The 20,088-nt window shown below is 37.4% G+C and overlaps 1 protein-coding gene and 1 pseudogene across 2 annotated transcripts in view; both read left to right on the top strand.

The window, feature by feature from the left end:
• The window catches only part of ATM (ATM serine/threonine kinase), a 146,054-nt gene that overhangs the window by 36,023 nt on the left and 89,943 nt on the right, over positions 1–20,088 (top strand). Inside the window, exons 14-24 of the mRNA XM_037745197.1 lie at positions 888–983; positions 4,439–4,664; positions 7,145–7,270; positions 8,126–8,251; positions 9,608–9,697; positions 10,995–11,166; positions 11,933–12,132; positions 14,957–15,039; positions 15,131–15,286; positions 16,393–16,468; positions 16,584–16,714. Coding sequence (XP_037601125.1) covers positions 888–983; positions 4,439–4,664; positions 7,145–7,270; positions 8,126–8,251; positions 9,608–9,697; positions 10,995–11,166; positions 11,933–12,132; positions 14,957–15,039; positions 15,131–15,286; positions 16,393–16,468; positions 16,584–16,714 — 1,482 coding nt within the window. The remainder of the gene's footprint in view (positions 1–887; positions 984–4,438; positions 4,665–7,144; positions 7,271–8,125; positions 8,252–9,607; positions 9,698–10,994; positions 11,167–11,932; positions 12,133–14,956; positions 15,040–15,130; positions 15,287–16,392; positions 16,469–16,583; positions 16,715–20,088) is intronic.
• Positions 1,007–4,391, top strand: LOC108316916 (annotated as a pseudogene). Its single transcript, XR_001830502.2, has one exon. The product of XR_001830502.2 is annotated as a BTB/POZ domain-containing protein 10-like (transcript).

Below are 20,088 nucleotides of genomic sequence, written 5' to 3' on the forward strand. Positions count from 1 at the left end.
TTTTTTTGAGATGGAGTCTCACTCTGTCACCCAGGTCACCCAGGCTGGAATGCAGTGGCACAATCTTGGCTCACTGCAACCTCCACCTCCTGGGTTCAAGCAGTTCTCTGCCTCAGCCTCCTGAGTGGCTGGGATTACAGGCACCTGCCACCATGCCCGGCTAATTTTTGTATTTTTAGTGGAGACGGGGTTTCGCCATCTTGGCCAGACTGGTCTTGAACTCCTGACCTCATGATCCACCCACCTTGGCTTCCCAAAGTGCTGGGATTACAGGTGTGAGCCACTGCACCTGGCCTCCTTTCTGATTTTTTTAATAGAATATGGGGGTATGCATGAAGAATGTTCATATAATTCTTTGAGCATTTATGTGTTCCTTTCTGATTTTTTAAATGAGTAAGTCCATATATCTGACCCATGTAGATCCTGGATCCTTTCTCATCATAGGAGTATCTTCTGGGTGAAATACGTTTTATTAATGAGGAGAGGAAATAAGGAAGACAAAACAGGATGTAAGCGCTAGGATAAAGGAACTGAGTCACTTGTCCTCTTAACCTTTCCACAGATGGTAACTGGAACCAAATGATTGGAGAGGAAACCTCTGAATGGATCCATTTACTTTTGCTTTAATTTTATAACCTTTTATTATTTCAGAAATGATCATGAGACACGATCTTGTTTCTAAATAGTATTGGAAATGATAGTAACAATGGTTGTCCTCCTTAAATTATCCTTTTAGATATTAAGAAATTCAGTGTAGATGAAAGCAATTTTAATCTAGGATCCAAATTTCAGAAGTCAAGAATTATAGCTAAACATGGATGTTAAAGTTTAAAGTATTCTTTACATGACTTTTGGTCTTTTAAGTGAAGCTTTTTTTTTCTTTATAGTAATTTTCCTCATCTTGTACTGGAGAAAATTCTTGTGAGTCTGACTATGAAAAACTGCAAAGCTGCAATGAATTTTTTCCAAAGTGTGCCAGAATGGTATGTTTTCTAATATTGTTCTTTGTCATTTTAAGATATAGCTTTAATTACAAAGATAATAATTTTAGCTGGGCAGTAGTTGCATCTTAATAATTTATAAACTAAATTGGTCCCAAAAAATCACAACTGTTAGCCAGGGAAAAGGTTGTTTTAATTCAGTAATTGTAATCTATGTTCTATAACATCAGACGAAGGTTACTATTTTTTAATGCTGTATAGTATGTGACAAGTGCCAGTGGGAAAAATTGAATGGTTATACTGGGAAATTAAGAATATAAAATTTATTTGAAATAAGTTCTTAAAGGTGCGACCCATTTCTGTACATCAACTGTGATTTGACTGTTAGCTTTAAAAACTAATGATAATTGAAAACAAAAAATTAATCTAAACCTGATTTTAGTTGATTGACTCAAAAGACTTAGGTTGTATTACTGTGACTGAAAATGACTCACTGTCACAAAGATTCCTTATCTCCCTCAAGAGGGCAAAAGATGAAAAAAATTTTTACTTTTTGGAGAAATTGATGGTGAAAAACAAACACTAACCACAATAATGAAAGTTTCACTGCAAGATCATTACTTTGCTAACCAAAAGGATGCATAACTGCTTAACCATACCAGATGTTAAAGGTTTTTAAACTTATGCTTGTTACTCCCTCTGCTTGGTGAAAAAACAGATATGTTTTCAGACAGTGTTATGCTCAACATTTATATATGGTGTTTTAAAAGACACTTTCTGAATTTGCCTTTGAAATTGTAACTTGTGGAGGAGTAGGCCTGCATCCTGCTGGGCCGGGACAGCTCTGCTACTCGCAGCCACCTCAGTGGCTGCCTCCACAGCCACTTCCGGAGGGATCTGGCTGAGGAGGAAGTGGAGGTGTCACTGGCCTCGGCCTTTGCCCCAATCCTCTGTGGGCACTGAAGGGGGACTACAGGTTCGACAGTTATGGGTGCTACATGTGTGCATTCAGAGCAGTAGTGTGCGGAAGCTTGGAGTGGGATGGCAGGACAGCCTCATCCCTATGACAGTAACTCCAGTGATCCAGAGAATTGGGATCAGAAATTGCATAGCAGACCTTGTAAACTTTATAAACATTCAAGTATTTCCTCACGTGTTGCTAAATGAGGAGTTGACCATACCAAAATGAGTTTACATGGTGCTAGTGGGGGACATGAAAGATCAAGAGACAGACGAAGGGCAAGTGACAGATCACGAGATTCATCCCATGAAAAACAGAGTCTCAGCTCACTCCTTGTATTAGAAATCTGACTTCTCCTACACAACAGCACCACGTTGAACGAGAAAAAGATCACAGTTCCTCTCGTCCAAGCAGTCCACATCTTCAGAGCACCCCCAAATTGTTCCATTAGCAGTACTGGGAACAGCAGCAGAAACAGTAGTCGGTCAAGTTCAGATGGTAGTTGTAAGACATCTGGGGAGATGGTGTTTGTATATGAAAATGCAAAAGGAGGAGCTCGGAATATAAGAAAGTCAGAATGAGTGACACTAATAGTGGATAACACTAGATTTGTTGTAGACTCATCCATTTTTACTGCACAGCCAAATACAATGTTGGGCAGGATGTTTGGATCTGGCAGAGAACATAACTTTACATGACCCAATGAGAAAAGAGAGTATCAGGTGGCAGAGGGAATTGGTTCCACTGTGTTTCGAGCTATTCTGGATTACTATAAAACAGGAATATTCCGTTGTCCTGATGGCATATCTATTCCCTATCTTTGTGTCTGTTTTGAATATAGTACTATTAAATGTAGAGATCTCAGTACCCTAATGCATGAGTTATCAAATGATGGTGCTCAAGGACAATTGGAATTTTATCTGGAAATGATCCTCCCTTTCATGGTAGCTGGTGCCCTGAGGGGGGAACAGGAATGTCATATAGTGGTGCTTACAGATGATGTGGTTAATTGAGATGAAGAATATCCACCACAGATGGGAGAAGAATATTCACAAATTATTTATAGCACAAAATTATATAGATTTTTCAAGTACATTGAAAACAGAGATGTGGCCAAGTCAGTTTTGAAGGAGAGGGGTCTTAAGAAGATTAGATTGGGAATAGAAGGTTATCCTACCTACAAAAGAAAAAATGAAGAAAAGGCCTGTAGGCCACCCAGAAATGATCTACAACTATGTCCAAAGACCCTTTATTTGAATGTCCCAGGAGAAGGAAGAAGAAAAGAGTCGGCTTGTAGACTTTCAGTGTGTAAAGAGTAAATCTATCACCAACCTTGCAGCAGCTGCGGCAGACATTCCCCAAGACTAGCTGGTAGTGATGCACCCAACTCTGCAAGTGGATGAGCTGGACATTCTCCCCATCCATCCCCCTTCTGGCAACAATGACCTTGATCCTGATGCACAGAATCCAATGCTGTGATGCTGATGTTCCTTGAAACCATAGCATGCTACTCTTCACAGTGACGTTGTACTCTCCTCATTCTGCACTGCAAGGCCACTCTTCATTGTGAGATGCACATAACAATGTTTAGGATATTGCAGTGTAGGATTTTTTAAAGACCAAAGGTAGCTGAATGGTTTTTTTTTAAATGAATACAACTCTGTCATCTTGAAGTTCCAGTTATATAAATGTATTTGTTTACCAGTAGATTTGTGAAATTGTTTCTTTGTATGAGGGTTGGTCCTTTTTCACACATCTAGTTCTTTTCGAAAGTGGTGGAAATTGGCAGCTGGGATACTTTCAGTTTGGATTGATAATCATCACACCCCAGATAAAATGCAGAATATTATATAGTTGCACTCTATAAATGGTGGTTAAATGGAAATGTTCAAGCCATTTTATAGTTGTGATGCACAATATAACTTAAGTAAGTGCTTCTGTCAAAGTAATCCTTCAGTAAAATTTGTATAGTTTGCTGCCCTTGATGAGCAGAAAGTATTTATCTTGGGCTTATCTAAATGATCAGAATGAGATTTAATGCCCGTATCACATCAGTTCAGTTATCTCCAGTCCCGGTTCACCCTTTGGAGTGAGACACATGCAGGGAGTATGAATGTCAGAGGTGGCTTATTATCCAGTCTGCCTTATCCTTAATCTGTCACAGATATTTATTTACTGATGCTTTTTTTCTTAAGCGTTATGAGATAGGAAAATGAAGTGTTTGCTCTTCATTTACTAAATGATTATAAACTCGAGTTTTTCATCAAAATAAAATTCCATTGTCTTTTTTTTTTTTAAAAAAATGTAACTTGTATTTCTTTTGTCTATTAGTAAAATTGCTACTGACTAATGAAAGTTGATACGAGTAGGTTTCAAAGTCCAAAGAAGAGAAGCGTTTAAAGAATAATCTATTAATTGTATAAGTAGTCTTTGAATGATGTAGATATTGTGTTAATGTTTTCCTTTGTAATATATTGCTAATATATAGAGGCGAAGCATTAGGTCGTTTGTTCATAAAGATCTTACTTTCTTGAAGTGAACAACACCAAAAAGATAAAGAAGAACCTTCATTTTCAGAAGTAGAAGAACTGTTTCTTCAGACAACTTTTGACAAGATGGACTTTTTAACCACTGTGAGAGAATGTGCTACAGAAAAGCACCAATCCAGTATTGGCTTTTCTGTCCACCAGAATCTCAAGGAATCACTGGTTCGCTATCTTCTGGGATTATCAGAACAGCTTCTAAATAATTATTCATCTGAGGTGAGATTTAAAAAAAAAAAAAAGAACTAAGCTTATATATATTCAACTTTGGTAAACCGTTAGGGAGGAGAAATAGGGGCAGGGAAAACACCAAGGATGGTGGGAGGCTTGGTTTTAAAAGCAAAATGGCACTAAAGGGCTACAAATTGGGACAACTTAGCATAATTAAAGGAAAACTCAAGAATAATAATTTGAGTACTTCCTTTGTGCTGGGAATTATGGTAGACATTAAAAAATTCCTTGTGTAGGATAGTGGGGAATAGTAAGAGTTTGAGCATAGGGATTATATGATGAAAAAAACCTCTGAATACAAAGGAGGGAGATGTTACAGTAATAGAAAAGAACACAATTTAAACAAATCTAATAGATTTTGGTGGTATATGAAGAGGGACGAGGGACTAGTAAAGACAATAAATGGGCTAGCGATTATTTTAGACGTCATCTAGGAATTTCCTTTAGCCTCATAAAATCACAAATTCTCTTCACGTATGCTGTTTTCTTGCCAAAACTCCCATTTTTAAAAATGTGAAATGTCTACCTATTTCTGTGTATTCAGATCATCCACATGTGAAAATCCTTCCTAATACCTTTCTTAGAATCTCAGAAAGTGAGATTCTAAGAATTTTTCTTTTTGAGACGAAGTCTCGCTCCGTTGCCCAGGCTGGAGTGCAGTGGTGTCACCTTGGCTCACTGCAGCCTCCGCCCTCTGGCTCAAGCAGTTCTCCTGCTTCAGGTTTCTGAATAGCTGGTACTACAGGCATGTGCTGCCATGCCCAGCTAATTTTTGTATTTTTAGTAGAGACGGGGTTTTGCCATGTTGGCCAGGCTGGTCTTAAACTCCTGACCTCAGGTGACTGGTCTGCCTTGGCATCCCAAAGTGCTAGGATTATAGGTGTGAGCCACTGTGCCTGGCCTAATAATTTTTCATCTTTTAATTTTATAGTACTTAATATTTCACATTTTTAATGGCAGTTAGCATTTTCTTTATACCATGGATATTTACATATGGTTTGTATACAAATATCTCTTGAACTATCACATACACTCTTTTGTTTTGTTTTGTTTTGTTTTGTTTTGTTTTGAGATGGAGTCTCGCTCACTCACCCAGGCTGGAGTGCAATGGCGCGATCCTGGCTCATTGCAACCTTCTCCTCCCGGGTTCAAGCGATTCTCCTGCTTCAGTCTCCCAAGTAGCTGGGACTACAGGCGTCCATCACCATGCCTGACTAATTTTTATATTTTTAGTAGAGTCAGGGTTTTACCATGTTGGCCAGGCTGATCTCAAACTCCTGACCTTGTGATCCGCCCGCCTTGGCCTCCCAGAGTGCTGGGATTACAGGCATGAGCCACGGCGCCCAGCCCATATAAGCTCTGAAAAGGGCATACATATTTTTATTAATCTTTGTATCCTCCACAGTGCCTTGTTACATGGTAAATGATTAAGTGAAATAAAGCCTGCAATCTCTTCAAAGGAGTGAATTCAGTAGCCAGGGAAAATGACCTGAGGACCTGGGAAGGGACAGTGTGCCTCTTTCTGATCTTTTGCTGACATTCTTCTGCACCACAATTGTAACCACTTTCAAGTAATTTAGTTTTGTGTATTTTCTCCTAGAATGCCATTTCTTACCCTGTGGGAACAAAAAATCAGAACATCTTGTGTGTAACTTAGCAGATTCTTATGTAATTCTCTAAAATTGTCTAAACTGTTTTTTGGGATGGAGTCTCACTGTTGCCCAGGCTGGAGTGCAGTGGTACGATCTCAGCTCACTGCAACCTCTGCCTCCTGGGTTCAAGCAATTTTTCTGCCTCAGCATCCTGAGTAGCTGGTATTATAGGCACCTGCCGTCACTCCTGGTTAATTTCTTGCGTTTTTAGTAGAGACACTGTTTCACCACGTTGGCCAGGTTGGTTTTGAACTCCTAACCTCAGGTGATCCTCCTGCCTCGGCCTCCCAAAATGTTGGGATTACAGGCATGAGCTACTGTGCCCAGCCAGCTGTCTAAACTTTATCTACTAGAAAAAATGTTTTATGCTAGTCTGTGGGGTCAAAAAGCTGAGTAAGTCAAGGTTCCTTTTCCTCAGAAGCTTAAAATATCATTTTAATGTTTCTTTATATGACTAATTTTTACTCATGTTCTAGGACTTATAGTCATTTATTTGCCTATCAACTTTTTTTCTTTTCTTTCATCCCTACCTCAAATATTTAACAGCCTATGTGTACAGTACACTTTACACCCTAAGATGATATATTCTGTATGGCCATTAGGAGATATTTAGGCTGTTTTTTCTTGAGAATCCTAGTTATAATTCTACAGTGATCTCCTAGTTGTTTTTTGGAGATATTCAGAATATGCCACCTTTAACTCAGTTAACTGAACTTTTGTTTTTTAATATGTAGAATTTGCTCTTATAAAAGATAATTATAGAATATATAGAATTATTTATGAAATACATATATTTTATTTGTGGTTTGCTTTAAGATTACAAATTCAGAAGTGCTTGTCCGGTGTTCAAGTCTTTTGGTGGGTGTCCTTGGCTGCTACTGCTATATGGGTGTAATAACTGAAGAGGAAGCATATAAGTCAGAATTATTCCAGAAAGCCAAGGTAGGAGAATTTATGCTAATAAAGTTTCTGATAAATTTGAATGAAATGTATTCCTGAGAAAATTATTACATTTGTTTGGAAGACATTAAATTTTATGTAGGTTAACCCTTTCTCTTTAAATTATGTAATATGAGAAGAAATTATACTGTGTATTTTTAAAACTTGAAATTACTATAAGCCAACTATAAATAATAGTAAATGAAAAAATATCACATTAAAATCTAATCTCATTAAAATATTGATTTTGCCTACTTTTTTTTATTTTTATTTTTTTAAGAGATAGTCTCGCTCTCTGTAGCCCAGGCTGAAGTGCAGTGGTGTGATCTTGGCTCACTGCAGCCTCTGCCTCCTGGTTGCCGGTTCAAGCAATTCTCCTACCTCAGCCTCCCAACTATCTGGGATTGCAGGCACGAGCCACCATGCCCAGCTAATTTTTGTATTTTTTAGTAGAGATGGAGTTTCACCATGTTGGCCAGTCTGGTTGTGAACTCCTGACCTCGTGATCCACCTGCCTTGGCCTCCCAAAGTGCTGGGATTACAGGCATGAGCCACCGCGCCCGGCCTGTCTGTCCTTTTTAAAGTTTTCCCTGTGATCAGTTATATTGAAGAATCTTCGATTAAGGGTATTAATCAAGTAGGCTGTAAGCATGAAACTCTGATCTCTTGGTAGTACTAATTGTTAATGATTTTTACTTATACTAGATGACTACATGGAACTTCCAAAAACATTTCATTTTTTCTGTTCACTTTATTTTTTATTTTATAGGGTATGTCCAAGATCAAAGTGTACTTTTAAAAGCAATACTAAACTGTAATTTTAACTGGAATTTGCATTTTTCCTTCTATTTGTAATAGTCTCTAATGCAATGTGCAGGAGAAAGTATCACTCTGTTTAAAAATAAGACAAATGAAGAATTCAGAATTGGTTCCTTGAGAAATATGATGTATCTATGTACACGTTCCTTGAGCAACTGTACCAAGGTAAGATGATTTTCTTGTTTTGTTTTTTGAGATAGGATCTTTCTCTGTCACCCAGGCTGGAGTGCAGTGGCATTGTCACAACTCAAAGTAGCTTGACCTCCTGGTTTCAAGCAATTCTCCTGCCTCAAGGTCTTGAGTAATTGGGACTACAGTTAGGTACCATCTAGCTAAAATTCTCTTTTTACTTGGTAGTATAGTTTATGCAGGGGATTGATTACTGGTTGGTGTTACTGTTTTGGTGTCCACTCATAAGTTTGTTTTTTACTTTATTTTTATTCTTTTTTTTTTTAAAGACAGTCCCTTGCTCTTTCACCAGGGCTAGATTGCAGTGATGTGATCACAGCTCACAGCAGCTACGACCTCCTGGGCTCAAGTGATCCTCCCACGTCAGTCTCCCTAGTAGCTGGGACTACAGGTGTATACTATCATGCCTGGCTGATTTTTGTATTGTTTGTATTGACGGGGTTTTACACATTGTCCACGCTAGTCTCAAACCCTGGGCTCAAGTGATCCTTCCACTGCAGCATCTCAAAGTGCTGTGATTACAGGTGTGAGCTACCATATTTGACCACATTCATAAGTTTACAAACTGATTTAAAATTAAATTGAATGGTATATAAAGGTAATATCCAGATGAATAAGCAATAGGAATTTGAGTTTCTCATGAAACTAATTTTATAATTTCAGAAAGTCTTCTGAGATTGTCTTACCACTTCTGTATACAACCATGTAGATGATTCTTTTATTCCCAGCACATTTCATTCATTTAATAAAAATCTGTTGACTCAAACTTTGTGGTATGCATAGCAGGGCTAGGGAGCAGCACAACGATAACTCTAGCACATACTTTACTTTTTTTGCTCAGATTATCTTACATAACATTTGATAGAAAGAGTGCTACTGTGTGTAATCTTTGTTTTTATCTGCAGCAGGCCCGTGAGGTAGCCAAGCCAGTCCCCAGAGTATTGATAATAATTGGAAATATATATGAAACCTAATATTACGTACATGGCTGTATATCAATATTATCAACATACTTTTTGTTTTGTAACGTGTTTTTCCTCCCTTTTGGTGTAAGTGGGAAAGGAGAAAAGCAGAAGAATAAATTCTAACCTATAATTACAGCCTAATTATGTTTAGAGTCAATAGCTGTTACTTTAATGCCGTTAAAGCATAATGAAAGATGTACAGTATAGTAACGATTACGCTAAGGAAAGATGTGTTTTGGAAGCTGCGTATATCGTGGTCCTAATAGTAAACCATTTATCTACATTTCATTCAAGATAGAGAAAACATTGTCTGCCAAGAATAACTGTTTTTATTTCTTTGTTGCTTGGTTCTTTGTCTTAATTAAAGAAGAGTCCAAGTAAGATTGCATCTGGCTTTTTCCTGCGATTGTTAACATCAAAACTAATGAATGACATTGCAGATATTTGTAAAACTTTAGTAAGTATGCTTCCTATTTTGCTATCATATTTCCATTCTAATATGCTTAATTTTTTGGTTGAAATATCTTTGTAAATAGGGATGCATCTGAAAACATATAACATCTTACATTTTTATAAATGTGGAAATTAAATAGTTGTTTGTCTTGTAGGGAAATATACCTGATTGCTTCTTAATATCAATACCTACCATAGTGAGTGCCTGCCTTCAGTTTCTCAATAAATAATATACTGAATGATTGGGAACTAATCATCCAAGCTTATACCTATTGCTATGCAACACTGTACCAAAATTCAAAATAATTACTTGTTCTTTAAAAGTGACCAAAAATCTTGCCAGACAAGCAACATATTCTTATTGTAGTATTTATTTTTCTTCTATACAAATGGGCTTATGCCACATACATTTTTTTGTCTGAACCATTGCTGGCCATACAAAGTAGATATTGAAATATCCCGAGTGAAAACATATTCTATAACTTGCTTATTTCCATTTTATGACACATCTTAATCATTTTCCATGTCACTGTACTTATTTTATAAGCTGTCTGCCGTTATACTTTAATTAGCAGTGCATGGTATTCGATTGTGTGGTAATAGTGAATAGTATGTATGTATATAAAAGCCCATCTGCTCCTTTTATTTATTTATTTATTTATTTTTGAGATGGAGTCTCACTGTGTTGCCTAGGCTGGAGTTCAGTGGCACAATCTCAGCTCACTACAGCCTCTGCCTCCCAGTTTCAAGAGATTCTCCTGGCCAGGCGCGGTGGCTCAAGCCTGTAATCCCAGCACTTTGGGAGGCTGAGGCGGGTGGATCACGAGGTCAAGAGATCGAGACCATCCTGGTCAACATGGTGAAACACCATCTCTACTAAAAATACAAAAAATTAGCTGGGCATGGTGGTGCGTGCCTGTAATCCCAGCTACTCAGGAGGCTGAGGCAGGAGAATTGCCTGAACCCAGGAGGCGGAAGTTGCGGTGAGCCGAGATCGCGCCATTGCACTCCAGCCTGGGTAACATGAGTGAAACTCCGTCTCAAGAAAAAAAAAAAAAAAGAGATTCTCCTGCCTCAGCCTCCTGAGAAGCTGAGATTATGGATGTGTGCCACCACGCCTGGCTAATTTTTGTGTTTTTAATAGAGACAGGGTTTTACCATGTTGGCCAGGCTGGTCTCGAACTCTTGACCTCAAGTGATCCGCCTAGGCCCCCCAAATTACTGGGATTACAGGTGTGAGCCACTGTGCCTATGGTCCTGCAAGAAGCTATCTTGAACATCTTTGTTTCTCTTCCTTGAAGGCATTCATAATCAAAAAGCCATTTGACCATGGAGATATAGAATCAATGGAAGATGATGCTAATGGAAATCTAATGGAGGTGGAGGATCAGTCATCCTTGAATCTATTTAATGATTACCCTGATAGTAGTGTTAGTGATGCAAACGAACCTGGAGAGAGCCAAAGTACCATAGGTAAATACATATTTACTGCTTGGGATTTCTTTTACCTCTTTATATTAATTTGGCAGTATAAGAGTCCTCATTGATATCAATGTTATGCTTATTTCATTTTCCCTTAGTCTAGCCTTTTAGGATTATTCCTATATACTTCAAATTTTTCTGATTTTTACTCAAATTTATTAGTTTCCTATTTTATTCTTCATAGGAGGAACTTAAGATAACTATTAAAGGAATAAAACCATATGACAGGTTGTTTGGACAATAGAAAGCAGGAAATGAAAACTCACCCATCATACCTTTGCTTTTAACCTTTCTCTGTTATTTCTTTACAGAGCCTTTCAAAATTGTAATCAACTTCAACATTCACATACGTTATTAATGTCTGTTTAATATTAATTATAAGTATTTTTTCCACGTAGTTGCTTGTCTTGATAGTCATACTTTTTAATGGCTTCACCATTTTTCAATCACAAAAAACCGTAATTTACTTGACATTTTTTATTGTCAGAAATTTAGATTATAATGTATTTTCCTATAATAAACATTATTGCAGTGATCGTTTGTCTAAAGGGTTTTTCCCCCCATATTTTAAATTATTTCTTGACAACAGAATCCTGGATAATTTTTTAAAAAGACTTTTAAAGCTTTTAGTATATAATTAATTTTACTATAATTCTGTTTTTCATATACTTTTTTTTGTAAAGAGGAGGACATTTGAGTTAATATTAATATATATGGCTTTTGTGCCCCTCTCTTAATGAGTGCTTTTTATTTTTAGGTGCCATTAATCCTTTAGCTGAAGAATATCTGTCAAAGCAAGATCTACTCTTCTTAGACATGCTCAAGTTCTTGTGTTTATGTGTAACTACTGTTCAGACCAACACTGTGTCCTTTAGGGCAGCTGATATTCGGAGGAAATTGTTAATGTTAATTGATTCTAGCACACTAGACCCTACAAAATCTCTCCACTTGCATATGGTGAGTTACATTAAATGAACAAGCTGTTGGATTTTATCTGATGTTGCTGACTAAATGTAAAGAGTTACAAGTAAGAATCACATGCTGTCTTTGAAGAATTGAAATTGCTCTCTTGAGAAATGAACCTGAGACTAGTTAGAAAATAACATTTTTTCTTTTAATGTGCTGTGAACAAATTTAAGAAGATGCTGAAATGTTAAAACTTAGATGGGTATTGGATAGATTTATTCTCTTTAGGTTTAATTAATTATTATATATTATTTTAATTAGGCTAAGAAACATAGACCCCGAATGTAAACAATACGTAGCATTGTGTTTGAAGCTGGAATATTGTTTTTACCTTAGTTTATATATTTTCAGTTTTTTGGATTTGATTTCAAAATGATACAAGAATACTACAGAATACTTCCATATACTCTTGATAAGCTTTTACAGTTAACATGTTAACACTCTTGCCTAATATTCCCTCTCTCCACATATACTCACACACAGATACTCACATTATTTTCTCTGAACCATTTTGAGATGAACTTGCACACATGATGCTCCTTGTACTTCAGGGTACATTTCCTAAAAACAAGGGTACACTTCTTTTTAGCCACAGTATAATCCTCAAAATCAGGAAGTTAACATTTTGTCATTGCATTTAGGTGCGTAGTCTGTTTAGTCTCCTTCAATCTGGAACAGTTCTTTTCTTACTTAATATGACCTTCATGTATTTGAATAGTACAGGTCCACTGCTCTGAGTTTGTCTATTTCCTCATGATTAGATTTATACTTTGATGAGAATGTTACAAAAGTAATTCCTCTTTTGCCTTTACCCTGTCCATTTATCTGCATGTTGATATCTTCAAATTCAATCCAGTATCACACAGTTTATCTTTTTTACTGTCCAAATTTATAAATTTCTTTTTTTCTTTGAGATGGAGTTTCACCCTTGTTGCCCAGGCTGGAGTACAGCGGCGTGATCTCAGCTCACAGCAACCTCCACCTTCTGGGTTCAAGTGCTCCTCCTGCCTCAGCCTCCCAAGTAGCTGGGATTACAGGCATGCGCCACCATGCCCAGCTAATTTTGTATTTTTTAGTAGAGACGAGATTTCACCATATTGGTCAGGCTGGTATTGACCTCCCGACCTCAGGTGATTTGCCCGCCTCGGCCTCCCAAAGTGCTGGGATTATAGGTGTGAGCCACCGAATTCGGCCTAAATTTATAAATTTCTTTACTTGCAGTTAAAAAACACCCCAAAACTGGCTGTCCCCTCGACCTGAATACATTTACTTATTTGCCCAACAACCTTATGTATAACTAATCTCCCGATGATGTGGGCCATTTTCTTAGCCTTAGCCCAGGCGTAGGTGGAGGCGGAGCTCTGGCCTAGTGAGTAGCAAGATGGGTCCTAGGTCATGTCCTCAGTTCCAGCTAATTGGCAGACATGCCTGATAAGTCCCTAATTAGAACCTCTGATCAAAGTAAATTGCAGGCTGAGGCATTGGTGGAATCCCTGATCATGTGTCCCACCCTTGGCGGGCGTGCACGTCAATCCTTTACAGTGAGAAAACAAGTTTGGTTGTGCCCTGTTTGGGCCCCTGGTTTAGGTCCTGGCAGATACTCTAGTTAAGTCTCTATCCCGACCAAGAAGAAGAGTTACATGCTTTTCTTCAAGTATTGATGTTTCAAGTCACTTCAAAACATTCAGTAACCTGATGTACATGACTTTCATGTCAAATAATGAAAAGGAGCATTTAATTTTCTTTGTTAATATCTGAAAAGGAATAGGAAATATTCTACATGTAAATAGGAAAAAAAAATCCCTTATGATTTCAGTATAGCTAGAAAAGTATTTGGTAGCTCTCAGAAACTGGCTGCCTACATAATAACTACCATTATAACTGGTAGTTGCAACAGCCCTTTCTGTCCATAGTACCATAAAGAGCCTTACAATGTTGCCTTATGGGAAGATAGATCAGGGTGTTTGACTTCTTCTTTGCCTATGATTATCTCTGCTTTCTAAAATTCATTAATAGAATAGTTTTCAACCACTGGACTATTCTCCCCAAGCATTATTTTGGGAGAATGGATACTTACAGTTTCAGAATCTTGCTCAAGCTCTTAACTGCAACACACAATAGAAGCTAGACTTTTACATTTACCTTCTCTAATCCTCACAGTTATCTGGCCAGATGAGTGATATATCCCCATTTTACAGATGAGGATACAAAGGCCCTAGATGACGTGAGGCAAGTTTTTTAACCAGAAAAGTTAAGGCTTTGGTACTGGGACTTGAATTTTGCTGTTTGACTTCAAAGCCTTTTGTTTTTACTATACCCCTCTTAAAAATTTATAGCTGTATGTATGTGCATGTATGAATTTATGTTTATATACTTTTTTTTTTTTTTTTTTTTTGTTTTATTTTTTTATTATTTTTTTTTTTTTTTTTTGTTTTTTTTTTTTTTTTTTGTTTTTATTTTTTTTTTTTTTTTTTGAGATGGAGTTTTGCTCTGTTGCCCAGGCTGGAATGCAGTGGTGCGATCTTGGCTCACTGCAACCTCTACCTCCTGGGTTGAAATGTTTCTCCTGCCTCAGCATCCTGAGTAGCTGGGACTACAGACCCCCGCTACCATGCCTGGCTAATTTTTGTATTTTTAGTAGAGATGGGGTTTGACCATATTGGCCAGGCTGGTCTCAAACGCCTGACCTTGTGATCCGCCCTCCTCAGCCTCCAAACATGCTGGGATTACAGGCATGAGCCAGCCTATATTTATGTACTTTTTAACGTAAATGATTTGTGAATAAATCTGACTTTTTTCCCTCCTACCATCTTAGTATCTAATACTTTTAAAGGAGCTTCCTGGAGAAGAGTATCCCTTGCCAATGGAAGATGTTATTGAACTTCTGAAACCACTATCGTAAGAAATTAAAACCTTATGTTCACTTTAAATTTATAAAATTACTGATGTGTTCTGTTAAGCTTATAAAGTTAAACTTTTTTCATCACAGCAATGTGTGTTCTTTGTATCGTCGTGACCAAGATGTTTGTAAAACTATTTTAAACCATGTCCTTCATATAGTGAGAAACCTAGGGCAAAGCAATATGGACTCTGAGAACACAAGGGATGCTCAAGGACAGTTTCTTACAGTAATTGGAGCATTTTGGTAGGTACAGCTTATTTTGTGGTCTTATTTTTCTTTTGCTATCTGTGGATATAAATGTAAATTTTGTATCTACATCAGTGATTTCTTCTGATCTTCCTACGTAGCTAATATATGTTTTAAGAACAGCAGAATGTAATTTGTGTTTCCCTCAGTTGCTTGAAGAACTACACTGCTTTTTTTTAAGGCTTGGCTTTCTAAACTGTTTAACTCATTTCCCTGCAAATTTTGAGTCATTTAATAGTTTGACATAGATAGTGAATAAAGGAGGGATAACAAGCCAAAATCAGTTGAATTGTTCATGTTCCCAAAGTGAACAAATTGGCTTTGTCACTACCTGTTATTTTATCTATATTGTCACATTCCAAGATAACACCATGATACTTACAGAGGAACACATATATATATAATCTAGAACCCTTGTACTATTTGATTGATGAGTAATTCTAAATCAATAGAAGGTTTTTTTGTTTTTTTTGGGATGGAGTCTCACTCCATCACCCAGGCTGGAGTGCAGTGGTGCGATATGGGCTCACTGCAACCTCCGCCTACCGGGTTCAAGCAATTCTCCTACCTGAGCCTCTTGAGTTGCTATGATTACAGGTGCCTGCCACCACGCCTGGCTAATTTTTTTGCATTTTTAGTAGAGATGGGGTTTCACCATGTTGGCCAGCTGGTCTCAAACTCCTGACCTCAAGTGATCTGTCCACCTCAGCCTCCCAAAGTATTGGGATTACAGGCCTGGGCCAGTGCACCCGGCCAGAATGTGGTGTTGAAATCTTCGATATACCAAACAAAACTTTAACAAAGAAATTTATTTCTAAAGTAAATTTACTGTAATGTGGTAGGCATTCTATGGTAGCCCCCCAAAAAAGAGACATGATGGTATAAAACAAATCATTTGCACTAAAATGAATTCTTTCAAACTGTTTCTTTTAGCTTGAATTTTTGGGAAGGTGAGTATGTTGGCATATTCCATATCATGACAAATAAGTTTAGCACAGAAAGACATGTTGGAAGCAACTTATAATAACCTTGATATTCAGTGAGTTTTCTGAGTGCTTTTACTGGAATGATTATTTGACTTCAAAAAACTTACTTGATTTCAGGCATCTAACAAAGGAGAAGAAATGTACATTCTCTGTAAGAATGGCCCTAGTAGAATGCCTTAAATGTTTGCTTGAGGTGAGTTTTTTGCATTTTATTAGTAAGATCTCCACTGAAAATTTTAAAGCAGTTTTTGTTTATTAATGAGTGAATTTTCTCTATTTCATATTCAACCTCATTTCTTTTCCCATAGGCTGATCCTTATTCAAAGTGGGCTATTCTTCATGTAATGGGAGAAGACTTTCCTGTAAATGAAGTATTTACACAATTTCTTGCTGATAATCATCACCAAGTTCGCATGTTGGCTGCCCAGTCAATCAATAGGTAATAGGTCAAGTATTCGTGAAGTATTTGGAATGCTGCAGACAGCAGTAGAGTGTCTAGCACAGTAACAGCTCACAGTTGCAATATTAAAAATAACTAGCACTTATTGAGTATATATGATGTGCCTGGCATTTATGTTTTTTCATAATTCTTACACTTCTATCACTTAGATTCTATTAATTCCTTCAATTTATAAATGAAACTGTGACTTAGTGCGGTAAAGTAACTTCCTTATGCCACAGAGCTAATAAGTGGTTGACTTAAGTGTGTCTACTAACATAGGAGATATGGACCATTTGAAAATTATTGTGATTTTTATGTGAGTTTATGAAATGATAATTAGCACATTTTACATTGTGCTAATTAGACAATTATATTTACTTGAGTGAACATACAGTGTAGCCCTGGGATATTTCTATCACGAGGATCATATTTGAGTACTGGAATACACATATATTAATTTGTTTTTGTTTTTGTTTTTGTTTTGTTTTGTTTTGTTTTGTTTTGCAACAAGAGTTTTGCTCATGTCTCCCAGGCTGGATGGAGTGCAAATGGCATGATCTTGGCTCACTGCAGCCTCTGCCTCCTGGGTTCAAGCAGTTCTGCCTCATCCTCCTAAGTAGCTGGGATTACAGGCGCCTGCCACCACACCTGTCTAATTTTTGTATTTTTAGTAGAGACGGAGTTTCACCATGTAGGCCAGACTGGTCTTAAACTCCTGACCTCAGGTGATCCACCTGCCTCAGCCTCCCAAAGTGCTGGGATTACAGGCATTGTTTCTGTTTATGTGATTGATTACATTTACTGATTTGTTTATGTTGTACCAGCCTTGTATCCCAGGGATAAAACTGACTTGATCATGGTAGATAAGCTTTTTGATGTGCTGCTGGATTCGGTTTGCCAGTGTTTTATTGAGGATTTTCACATCAATGTTCATCAGGGATATTCGCCTGAAATTTTCTTTTTTTGTGTCCCTGCCAGATTTTCGTGTCAGGATGATGCTGGCCTCATAAAATGAGTTAGGGAGGATTCCCTCTTTTTCTGTTGTTTGGAATAGTTTCAGAAGGAACAGTACCAGCTCCTCTTTGTATCTCTGGTAGAATTTAGCTGTGAATCTGTCTGGTCCTGGGCTTTTCTTGGTTGGTAGGCTATTACTGCCTCCATTTCAGAACTTGTTATTAGTCTGCTTAGGGTTTCGACTTCTTCCTGGTTTTGTCTTGGGAGAGTGTATGTGTCCAGGAATTTATCCATTTCTTCTAGATTTTCTAGTTTATTTGCATAGAGGTGTTTATAGTATTCTCTGATGATAGTTTGTATTTCTGTGGGATGAGTGATGATATCCCCTTTATCATTTTTTATTGTGTCTATTTGATTCTTCTCTCTTTTCTTCTTTATTAGTCTGACTGGCAGTCTGTCTATTTTGTGAATCTTTTCAAAATATCAGCTCCTGGATTGATAGACTTTTTTGAAGGGTTTTTCATGTCTCTATCTCCTTCAGTTCTGCTCTGATCTTAGTTATTTCTTGGCTTCTGCTAGCTTTTAAATTTATTTGCTCTTGCTTCTCTAGGTCTTTTAATTGTGATGTTAGGGTGTTGATTTTAGATCTTTCCTGCTTTCTTCTGTGGGCATTTAGTGCTACAAATTTTCCTCTAAACACTGCTTTTTCATCCCAGAGATTCTGATATGTTATGTCTTTGTTCTCACTGGTTTCAAAACCTTAATTTCATTATTTTCCCAGTAGTCATTCAGGAGCAGGTTGTTCAGTTTCCCTGTAGTTGTGCGGTTTTCAGTGAGTTTCTTATGAGTTTTTTTCTATGGAAAGAAAGTTCTTGCAGCTAGCTCGGTGTCTGCCACCAGGGCCCTGGTAGTGTAGGCACCTGAGGGAATCTCTGGGTCTATGGTTGCAAAGACCATGGGAAAAGCGTAGTTTCTGGGCTGGAATTCACTGTTCCTCCGGGCACAGTCCCTCATGGCTTCCATTGGCTAGGGGAGGGAGTTCTCCAACCCCTTGCACTTCCCAGGTGAGGTCACGCCCCACCCTGCTTCACCTCACCCTCTGTGGGCTGCACCCACTGTCTAACCAGTCCCAACGAGATGAGCTGGGTACCTCGGTTGGAAATGCAGAAATCACCCAGCTTCTGCATTGATCTTGCTGGGAGCTGCAGACTGGAGCTGTTCCTATTCAGCCATTTTGCTGTTCCCTTGTTTTAATTTTCTTTAGCATTTATGATAACTTGAAACATTCTAGTTTAATATATTTACTTCTCACTATTCTACTTGTATATAAATTCCTAAAAGCACTGGTTTTTGTCTGTTCTGTTCATTGCTGTATTTTTAGTACCTAAAACTATACTTGGCATGTGATAGGTATTCAATAACTGTTTTTAAAATAATGTACTTGAAAAAAAATTACATGATCCTATAAAAACATCAAAGCTGAAAAGTCATTTGAGTAACTTTACTGTTCAAATGTAAGTGACCAATAATAAAAGATCACTATATTGTTCCAGCAGCCAAATAAAGTATTAAAACTGTTTCAGTAGTTGAATATGCTGACAGTAATGTTTTCATAAACTAGATTTTGTGTCTAACTCCTTAGGTTTGGAACTCTTTTCAGTAAGAGCTTCCATTGTAAGGATTTCTAATGAATATGTTTAGAAGTTCAAGTTCTTACTAAATATCACAGATAAAATATAGCAAATATATGCTGAACTTTAAGGACTGAGGTTATGTAAGACTGCAAATATATGCTGAACTTTAAGGACTGAGGTTATATAAGACTGAGTTGAATGTAATAAGGCAGCAGTGTAGTGTTGGCATTGAAAAAAATTGAAGATTCATAAAGTATAAATTCAAGAATGACAAATAGCATTCTTTTTTTTTTTTTAATTTTACACTTGTTAAATTTTGTCTTAGTTCATTTGTGTTGCTATAAAGGAATACCTGAGGTTGGGTATTTATAAGGAAAAGAGGTTTATTTGGCATGTGGCATCTACATCTGGTAAGGGCCTCAGACTCATGGCAGAAGGCAAAGAGGAATCAGTGTGTGCAGAGATCACATGGTGAGAGAGGAAGCAAAGGAGGGTGGGGAAGGCAGTGCCAGGCTCTTTTTTTTTTTTTTTTTTTTTTTTTAAATAACCAGCTTTTGTGGGAACTTAATAGTGAGAACTCACTTATTCCCTATGCTTAGGCCTTTATTCATGAGGGATCAGCTCCCATGACTCAGACGCCTCCCATTAGGCATAACCTAATGGGGATCAGATTTCAGCATGACATTTGGAGGGTTAAACATTCAGACGGTAGCAGATATCTGATGTTTAGCTATTTTAAAAGCAGTTAGAGAAACTAGAAGAATCAGAGGAACTTAATTATAA

Source organism: Cebus imitator, unplaced genomic scaffold, assembly GCF_001604975.1.
Source record: "Cebus imitator isolate Cc_AM_T3 unplaced genomic scaffold, Cebus_imitator-1.0 Scaffold194, whole genome shotgun sequence".
NCBI classification, from domain to species: domain Eukaryota; kingdom Metazoa; phylum Chordata; class Mammalia; order Primates; family Cebidae; genus Cebus; species Cebus imitator.